The sequence below is a fragment of the Aphis gossypii genome, chromosome 1, assembly GCF_020184175.1.
Source record: "Aphis gossypii isolate Hap1 chromosome 1, ASM2018417v2, whole genome shotgun sequence".
NCBI lineage: Eukaryota > Metazoa > Arthropoda > Insecta > Hemiptera > Aphididae > Aphis > Aphis gossypii.
In genome coordinates, this window is record NC_065530.1 from 39,374,498 (window position 1) to 39,384,644 (window position 10,147).

The following is a 10,147-nucleotide window of genomic DNA, read 5'->3' on the forward strand; positions in this document are numbered from 1 at the left end:
AGAATTATTATTACACATTACATATTATGTTATTACTTATTATGGATATAAGAATATTATTAAATATTATAGACTTATTATATTGTATGTATGATTATTTTTTTTTGAAAAACTGATTAATTTTTAAGCATCATTGACATTTGGATAAAAAACGTAGTTTGGATACATGAATTGAAACGAAATAACATTCAGATAATTGAGGTTTTACTGTATATTGCTTTATACTATTAAGACTGTTGAAAGCGTACCATTTTTAAGGAGTCGTATTTAGACAATATTCGATATCCTTCGTGAATTTAGCGGAGTTGCCCGATTGCGGTCGGAATTCAGGTAGTCGTATTTTATCCTAAATATAAGTATCCCGATTGCGTCCAAAGACACATTGGTTCACAAAATACCTTATAATTAATAAAATAAAGTCAATATTTTAAATACTGTATAAGTGTGTATTGGACATATTTGTGTTTGAAATTCAAACTTTTATTATAATATGAAGTACGTCAATATACCAAAATTCTTTCTCAACGGATATAATAAAATAAATTGTTTACAATAACAAAATACATTAAATACAATTAATTTGTTAATAAATAGGTATCTAGTCGAATATTAAAATAATAAACTGTTCTGTTCACAATAAAAAAAGATAAAAAATATAATTAATATGTCAATTAGTAGTAAAATAATCATAGTGTTAGAGGTAGATTTTTAAAACTTATTATTTTTACAAAATCAAAATTAGATATTTCCAATTTTTTTAATTTTATGATTTGAGTTTGTATGAATTTTTTTTTATTAATTTGTTTAGTTGTTTCCCGGGGAGTACAAACTATAGATTGCATTTTTATTTTGGCATCTGTTTGGCATTGTTTTAAAATTTCCAAAAATTGAAATATATTTGGATGTGACGTATAGAACAATGAATTAAATTTCGAATGAAAACTTTCACACGCATTCGTTGTCAAATACATACTGGAACTACAAGTAGCCCATATTTCAGGGGGGAAATCAGAATCATCATCGATATAAGTTTCTACTAAATAATCACAAAATTTTTGTATTTGTGCCGTTGAAGGTTGTATTGAAACTAAATCTATGGCAAAACATTCACCTACCATTTCAGGTTCTAAAAATGGTAATCCAAATATATATGTTAAAAATTTGCCTATATCACTTTCTTTATCCTTATAATCCGTACTTAACCCTAAAGATTGTATTTTTCGCCACCATGATTGACCTAGATGGAACCTACAACCTTTTATAGTAGCCAATGGCCAAGTTAAACGAATTGCCTTGTGTATAGATGTTTCGAAATCTACGAATATTACATCGGGCTTAAAATTAAAATTAAAAGTATTACATTGTTCTACTAGTCCATTAAATGCGTTTTGATAGCTTTCAAATTTTTTGTCTGGTAATAAAAAATATGCTATAGGATAATAATGACCATTATTCAATGCATGGACAGTAAATAATTGACAAAAATATTTAGTACAGCATCGGAATGTTCCATCGACATAAATTTGAGAAATTGATGATAAATTTCGTAAGTTACTTTCACAAGAAAATAGAATAAAATTCTTAATACTGTCATTGATAAGTAAAAATTGTTCACCTTCATTTGTTTTAGTATCAATGGACCTTAAAACGTCATGTACCTACTTCTCCTATATTTGTTGGTTGAGCTGGAAGGATTTTTCTACGGGCCCCATAAATTCCTTTTCGAAAACAATTCACATCCGTAGTAGTAATATGCTCAACTCCTATTAATATAATCGAAAAGAAAAATGTTGTAGCTAATAATAAATATATATTATTAATTATGGACTTACCACTTTCTTTTAAACCACAATGGATTAATTTTGATGGTCGCTCACAAATATTTTCAGTTGCTTTTCTTTTAATACCATTACGTATTTTTTGACGTTTCAAAATTTGTTCAGTATTAGCTTCATGATTGTGATCGGTAACGTTAAATTTACTTTGACTTATTAATATTTCTTTATTGAATCGTTTGACAAAGCTTTTACAACTTTTATTCGTACAACACCATTTTTCTATTTCATTTGCTAATAACTTATGAAATCGAAATTTATACTTAAATATTACTAATATTGGTTTATCTTTTTCGCTAAGCATTTCGTGAATTTCCATCATTAAAACTTTATAAAACGAAGAATCAAACGACACTAACAGTACAATATACAATTATGTTCCACTAGTTACCTTGCAATCTTACAGTTTATCTGATTATTTTTTTTTTTTTTATCTTTTATGAGCTGGAAATTACCAAGCCGAATATTGGCGATCGTATGAATCGCTAATACGATAGTTGTATTTATATCAAAATACGTATCGGACGCAATCCGGATTTTTATTAAGTTTTGATAACCACTTAAATAGTATTTCCTACCTACTATGGACGGGCCGCAATCGGGATAGGCAAAAAGGTAAAAAGTTTACTTTGGGCCGCAATCGGGCGACGTCCGAATTTAGTGTAACTGTGTGTGTTGTGATTGATCATTTGTGTGCGTGAGTTCCCCGAACGCTTTATGTAATTATTTATAGGATAGACTACGGGCTAAGATTCTTGGAAATCAGTAACGTATGTACGCGCAGTCACATGTCACTGAATTTTGCGATAAAAACATTTTTACATGAAAATCCCAAAAAGCGAAAGAAAAATTAACCCAGTACCAAAAGTCCGATTTTAGTTTTAAAAACGTATTTTAATTCCTTATTCTCTTTTCTAGGTTTTGTAGGAAATGGATTTTCGATTTTTTATACTGTTTAATTACTATAGTGACAAATGAATCATATTTGTATATAATTTTTTTTTTCAAAATTCACCTTAATTTAGAGTTAATAAAAGAAAAAAAATTAATATCCATTTCCTACAAAACCTAGAAAAGAGAATAAGGAATTCAAATATGTTTTCAGAATTAAAATCGGACTATTGTAACTGGGTAAATTTTTCTTTCGCTTATTGATCTAAATTCACGAAAAAACGACCCTCTCTCAACAGCCTTATTAAAAAATTTGCAATTGGTCATCGAGACAATATGTACCTATGATAATGATGTGTATACGAACTTATGGACTCAATTTTATGATTCTATGAGAAATAGATTTAAATTTTTATTACTTTTTTGCATTTTTGATATTGTCTTCATATAATACTTGCAGTTATGCGAAAAACTGTAACTGATAACTGAAAAAGAATAGATAATTAACATTAAGTATTCTAAAATATTTATAAAATGAACGAATGAACGAAATGTATTGCATTATGTCTTGATGCAGATGGTTGTCATCGAATTCTTATAAAAAAATAAACGTAAATAAATTACGTCAAGAGTGGAGTAACTCAACAATTTATATTTTTTAATTAGCTAAAAATATTCAACATCAATTTTAGAAAAAGTGTCGATAGTGTCACAGTATAAATTTCAATGCTTTTTTCAATGTTTAGTATTTTTTCTTCCTTTTTAGGAGTATATAATACATAAATTATATACATAATAATAATAAACGAAAAATTTGTTTTGTTTATTTATATCCTTTTGCAGTTTAATATTAACTATATAAATAATATTCTTATACATACAATAATTGTAAAAAATTATAAGATATTGTCGTAATTTGGCAACACATTTTCTCATCTTGTTCAGTATCTACATTGATTTTAGAATATTCTAAAATCAATGGTATCTATAATAAGTCACGTGCAGTGTGCAGCAGAAAATCACATGAGATAAGATAACCGGTTTTTTATACGTCTGTAGTAGAATTTTTTAAGTTTATTTTTCTATAGAATATATTATAATCATACTTAAACCTTTAATTGTTTTTTGGTTGTATTATAACTGATTGGTGGAAACATAATACAAACACAAGAAATACTTCGAATTAAAAATAAATCGTTTAGAGTGGACGTGAATTGTGATGATCTGCGAAACGAGTGACTAATTCTCGATTCCATATTATTATATTTCTGATGATAAGTTGAGCACATGGCGTATTTTGTGTGGATTTTTTAAGTAGGTTATTTAGGTTAATAATTAATGTATATATTAATAATGATAAATGATGGTATAGACTATAGATATTGTACTTACAGAGTGTTCAGAAATTTTGTTTTTGATAAAACGGTGGCGATTTCACACAATTTGTAACACGAAATCTTGTTAATTACAAATAAATATTTTTCAAGTTTAGTTTTATTGCATGTGCTGATAAGAAACACAGCATTTCTAGATTATTCAAATAATATTCAGTCTTCGTCTATATTATCATTGTTTTGTAACAAGCTTGCGCCTATAGATTTTAAACATAAGGTGGCATACAAGCAGTGGCGTATTTTCAAAATTTTTCTGAGGTGGTCCATAGTTTATACATAATTAAATAATTTATATAAACTATGAGAAATATATACCTATTGTATTTATCACATATTATATTTAGCCGTAACTTGGAAACCGTCGTCAGAATACACAGAATACCAATTTCCATACTTATTACTTTACTATACTGCAGGGATATGTATAGGTTTTTTTTTTCTTTGGGGGGGGGGTCCAGTACCCCTGGACCACCCCTGTAAATACGCCACTGTACATAAGATTCTTTAAAAAATAAGTGTTTATTATAATTAAAAACATTAAGTAATATATAATGTTAGTTACAATTATTTAAAGTAATTTGAATGATTATAAATTTGATTAAACATTGTTATCTATTTATTATTTATTAGAATAAATCTCATAAAATAGCTTTTAAATTAATAAGTGCTATTAACATGATCATAATTTATAAGTACGTAAGCATTAGTTAAAGTATAAAATCCCAATCATTTGATAAAAATTATTGTGTTCTCTGTTAGTGTTTTCTCAACAGTTACAATAATTAGTCGTTGACTATAGTATCTTTAATTTGTATACTGTTTTATTTTGAAAAAGAGTTTGTCAAAAATGTTTTTTTTAAATTTTATGTTTTTCAACATTTTGTTGACTGTTTTTGTTTATGCAAACGATATTTCATTGCAAAGCGGTGAGTTCTTATAATTAATACGCAATGCATATTTTTCAAGTATAAATTAGAAAAAGTATTAAATTAATCTGTATCGATTATATTTTAAAACTTTTGATATTCTACTCCATAATATTATAGCTTGTTATGATGACATTATAATAATTTATTATGATAGCTGATAAGTATGTAATAACAATTAACTAATAAGTACCTATAATAAAATCGAGAATTATCTAGTGCCTCGGAAAACAAAATAATTTACAGGGACAATCGTTTTTATCCAATATCCAATTTAACAATAAAAATAATAACCTTGAATGTTTGCTTAAAAAACAAAACAATGAACATAATATGATTTAGTTTAGATACATACAACAGGTATGGGTACAACAAATCACATTATTAAGTACAAACGCCCGTACTGTATATAAACATAATACAATACGTAACATCCTGTTTGTATGCGATATATCTTTATTTGTATTTATGCATTTGAGTGATAATCGAAATTTCACCTCTATTATTACTATTGACTATTTCCATCAAACCTTTAAGGTGAAAATGTTAAAACTAGAAGGGATTTTAGTTTTGACCTAAATTTCTATAAACTGTTGGTTATTCAATTCAAAATAAGTTATTGGGTATGCATTTTCAATGGTGCGATACGTTTTAAATACAATCACACATTTTTTAGTTGATCAAATATAAACATTGTTATGGAATAAATATTAATCTTGAATTTTTTTCAGACTCAGTTGCCGTTAATGACAAATTTGATGATGAATATATTAACAAAATCGACTTAAATGATGAAAATAGCGGATTGTACCATACATCGAAGCATGTGTTTTACTGGTTATATACGAGGTTGAATAAAAAAAAAAAAAAATTAATAATTAACGACTAATTTTTAATTAGAATTTACTACGATTTTTTTTGCTTTACATTTTAGAGATAATCCCGACGGTCAACTTTTAAACAGAAGTGAACCACACTTGATCGAGTCTACAACGTTCAATGCAACAAATCCAATTAAAGTAATAGTGCACGGTTGGCTTGGAGATACTAAAGAAAAAGAAAGTCTTTGTAATTACAATGTCAAATGTGAGTTTGTAATTTTTCTTAATTATTATCTATTTGAAATGTATAGGTTATAAACAAAATCAATACTGACGATACCAACATCGATCGTTAAAAAAACACCATAGATCAATTGTCATTATAATTAATATAGTTTAATATTAGATTGGTTGAATTATAAGTCTTCATATTCAAATAATTATTAAAGATAAATAAAAAATAAATTTGGATAATGATGTTCATTAATAGTTTTATATTATAAAATCAATGGATGATACACACCAATTACAAAAATTATTTTTTGTTTAGAAGTTTTAAATATTTAATTATGATTTTTTTTAGTATCCACTCTACTGTTTTGCATTTTTTTATCCGTAGAATCGTTTGTATATTGTAATAGCTAATAATTGTTGATTTCGTTTTTTAAAAGATATCTTCGGTACGGTACTTGATATTTTCACTTCAAGGAAAATGTATGAATCATTTATAAGTTTTTGGGTATTTCGCGTTGTTTGATAAATATTGAGTACCTATAAGTCATAAGAGTGCTACGTTATGAGTTTATGATGCGGAAGTGGAATTTATGTTCGACGTTAACAAGAATAATATTAACATTATTTAGATACTAGTGTAAATAATATAAAGTAAAAAAAAGTAAAATTAATATATTTAGCGTTATTCAAAATAGGTTAGAGTCAAAACAGAAAAATAAAATATCTATATCCAGCCCGAAAACGACAAAAATATATTATAGGTAATGTTAAAAATATTTTACAGCGTATTTAAAGGTGGGTGAATATAATGTGATTTGTGTGGATTGGAAACAGTATTCGACTGATCTATCATACGCAGTCGCAAGAGCACGAGCTAAACACATCGCTCGCGATATAGCTAAAGTTCTGACCAGGATAACGTATAACATGACCATAGGAGTTGAGACTTTGCATTTGATTGGGCACAGTTTGGGAGCCCACATTGTCGGATTTGTAGGGAAAAATTTGGTTGATAAGATTCCTAGAATTACAGGTATATACCATAAACGTTCCTAGTAATATTTTTTTTAAATAACCACAATATAATATACTAAGTTAATATATAAACGTTTATTATTAATGTATTTCAGGATTAGATCCTGCAAGACCAAATTATGAAAACAATGCCCCAGAAGATAGACTTTATATTACTGATGCTCATTTTGTAGATGTCATGCACACCAATACTGCCAAAAATGGGTTTAGAAAACCAATCGGCCATATCGATTTCTTCCCAAACGGAGGGGAGTCGCAACCTAACTGTGGATTTGGAGATAAAAGTAATGTATTCAAAATTAGTTTATAACGTAAAAATATTTGTTCTAATGTATTTATGATATCGGTATTTGCTATAAACATATAGTCTATTTATTACTAGCTGTTATTATAATTTATAACTTAGAACTGACATAGAATCGTAAATTGGGGTTTATAGGTTCACAGTATAAATAATTTAAAATTAATCTAAATATATTGAAAATTCAATTGTGTATAGTAAATAACAAAAAAAAAAATATACTTAATTTGTCGATGTTTGAATTTGAAATGGTTATAAAAAAAAATGTGCGAATTGAATTTTTAATTTTTAGTTTCTGGAAATACATTAATACAAACATATTACACGTGTACATATACCTACATATTAATGAGAAATCTTTTATTCAATTTCAAGCTTTTTTACTCAATTAAAAATGTATAATGGCAATATAATAGCACTAAAAAATCCAAAAAATTTCTTTAAGGCTGTTGAAAGCGGGTCGTTTTTCGTGAATTTAGACCAATAAGCGAAAAAAGAATTTACCCAGTAACAGAGGTTAGATTTTAATTATAAAAACATATTTTAATTCCTTATTCTCTTTTCTAGGTTTTGTAGGAAATAGATTTTAATTTTTTGTAACTTAATTAAAATGAATTTTGGAAAAAAATTATATTTAAATATAGTTCATTTGTTACTATAGTAATTAAACAATACAAAAAAATCGAAAATCCAATTCCTACAAAACCTAGAAAAGAGAATAAGGAATTCAAATATGTTTTTAAAATTAAAATCGGACTTTTGGTACTTGGTGAATTTTTAATTTTTATTAAAGAAATTCCTATAAATTGATTTAGGTACCTAGTGATTTAAAATTGTCAAACTATTCAAGAATAGCAATAATATAATATAATGGGCATGTACCAGTCGCCCCCAAGAGTACCCTTTTTTATTCCAATTCCCCCCAAACTACCTAAAGGAAAATGTACCAGTTGCTCTCACATGTTAAATAATATACAATATACAATATACATGAATACAATATATAGCTCGTAAAATAGGGAAGGTAAATATACAAATCATAAATAAAATATAAAATTCAAAGTTATAATAATTTGTCAATAAAAAATAGTACAAAATTCAAAATTATAGAAACAAATTCATAATAAATAATCTAATTATTATGATGAGTGGTATATTTAATAAGTTAAAAAATTATTAATTTTTTTTACGTGCATTAATTATTATTTTAGTTATAAAATTTAAAAGTCTCAACTCTCAATCAATAATAGAAAATATATATGTTTTATTTGTTACGACTAAATATTTTTTTAAATTTTCAAATATAAATGATCGGCGAACGTACATAGTACCTATATTGTTCCATAGAATTGTATTTATAAAAATAAAATTCATGTTTGACTAAAAAGCCAAGTTATAAACTTTGATCAGTTTAATTATTATCGACTTAAATACAATAAATTCGATCATATTAATTATGCAAAAATATGCATTAAGTTCAATGTATGCAAAATAAAAATATTGCATATTTACCTCTCCTATTTTACGAGCTATATATTGTAAGAGTGTATATATTAACATGTGAGGGCAACTGGTACATTCGATTGGAGGCAACTAGTACATTTGGTTGGGGGCAACTGGTATATTTTTATAATCTCGACAACAGCCGTGGGGGGCAACTGGTAAACACCCAATATAATATATAATTTTTTTATTTTTATTAACTTTTATAGCTACGGGTTCGTGCAGTCATATCAAAGCCTATCATTATTTCTCACATTCCATATGGGCCAAAGAAGATTATGTAGCGCGTAAATGCTCCAGTTGGAATGATTTTAAAGCGCACACGTGCAATGACAACGAGAGTACTTTCATGGGCGAATATGTGGACCCTAAGTTCGTATTCTTTGTTTTAGAGTTTCAATCTTGTTTGCATAATGAAATTAAAATTTAATTTTTTGATTTTTTTAGCAAAACCGAAAATTATTATTTGGAAACGTCCATAGACGAACCATAGACCTATTATTGGCTACGAATCAATGAAGAATAATTTTAGATATGTTTGACTTAATGAAAAATTACAAGTCGCGATATTATTGAGCGTTAAAGATTACTATACATAATATAAACATACAATACAAATAACAATAACAAAATACATAAAAATACATTATAGTTTTCTGTGTACTTCATTTTTAAATCCAGTTCATTTGTCGGGATTATTTTTTAAGCCTATAAAGGTTAATATGTATATGTATATATGTTATTACATGAATTATTATATTTTTTATTAAAAGCTTACATTGTTATTGCATATTTGCATATTCAAGAGTGGTTTGGAAAACAATTTTGTTGTGAGAAAATGCAAATAGAACGGAATATGGTTGTTTATGCAAACAAATGTTTATTACCCAATTCATCAGCTCCGTTGTGCCACTTTAGAATTTTTAAATCAAACCTTGACAGTATTATGTATTTTTTTTTGTACATTTTTAAACAAGTAAAACAAAATTGTGTACACCCCTCCCCCCCAAAAAATCCAACCAAAACCGTGCTGGAGTAATGTAAATAGGTATCTACGGGCTACGACACGTAGCGCAATTATGTAAAACGTCCATCATGTCAATACGTCAATTACCAATATACGTTTGCATCCGCAAGTTTGAAATTCAACTCAAAAACCACATCAGAAAATGTTATACAATTTGTATGAATTTGAAACCACAAATCC

At 26.9% G+C, this 10,147-nt stretch overlaps 2 protein-coding genes across 3 annotated transcripts; one reads left to right on the forward strand and one right to left on the reverse strand.

Annotated features, from left to right (window-relative positions):
* Positions 1-47: 47 nt before the first annotated feature.
* Positions 48-4,769, reverse strand: LOC126548968 (uncharacterized). 2 transcript variants are annotated; one of them, XM_050197122.1, is made up of 3 exons: positions 1,833-4,769; positions 1,663-1,763; positions 48-398 (listed from the first exon to the last, which is right to left on the reverse strand). In XM_050197122.1, the coding sequence occupies exons 1-3, from the start codon at positions 2,155-2,157 to the stop codon at positions 342-344; spliced, it is 483 nt and encodes a 160-aa protein (XP_050053079.1). In that variant the 5' UTR covers positions 2,158-4,769; the 3' UTR covers positions 48-341. The 2 variants fall into 2 exon arrangements, 1 of the variants encoding a protein (XP_050053079.1); XR_007603092.1 differs by having other exon boundaries at positions 1,659-4,769.
* A 94-nt stretch (positions 4,770-4,863) lies between these two features.
* LOC114123901 (inactive pancreatic lipase-related protein 1-like) lies at positions 4,864-9,591 on the forward strand. Its single transcript, XM_050197121.1, has 7 exons — positions 4,864-5,046; positions 5,778-5,895; positions 5,981-6,132; positions 6,886-7,134; positions 7,232-7,420; positions 9,150-9,312; positions 9,388-9,591. The coding sequence occupies exons 1-7, from the start codon at positions 4,968-4,970 to the stop codon at positions 9,431-9,433; spliced, it is 996 nt and encodes a 331-aa protein (XP_050053078.1). The 5' UTR covers positions 4,864-4,967; the 3' UTR covers positions 9,434-9,591.
* The last annotated feature ends 556 nt before the right edge of the window (positions 9,592-10,147 follow it).

What these genes read in the sequence shown, in the direction of transcription:
- LOC126548968 (XM_050197122.1), bottom strand. Translation starts at nt 2,157, where the DNA reads ATGATGGAAATTCACGAAATGCTTAGCGAAAAAGATAAACCAATATTA. An exon ending in TTGTGGTTTAAAAGAAAGTG is followed by an intron (nt 1,764 to 1,832) that starts GTAAGTCCATAA and finishes TTATATTAATAG; the next exon opens with GAGTTGAGCATATTACTACT. An exon ending in AACCAACAAATATAGGAGAA is followed by an intron (nt 399 to 1,662) that starts GTAGGTACATGA and finishes ATTAATTATAAG; the next exon opens with GTATTTTGTGAACCAATGTG.
- LOC114123901 (XM_050197121.1), top strand. Translation starts at nt 4,968, where the DNA reads ATGTTTTTTTTAAATTTTATGTTTTTCAACATTTTGTTGACTGTTTTT. An exon ending in CGATATTTCATTGCAAAGCG is followed by an intron (nt 5,047 to 5,777) that starts GTGAGTTCTTAT and finishes AATTTTTTTCAG; the next exon opens with ACTCAGTTGCCGTTAATGAC. An exon ending in GGCGAATATGTGGACCCTAA is followed by an intron (nt 9,313 to 9,387) that starts GTTCGTATTCTT and finishes TGATTTTTTTAG; the next exon opens with CAAAACCGAAAATTATTATT.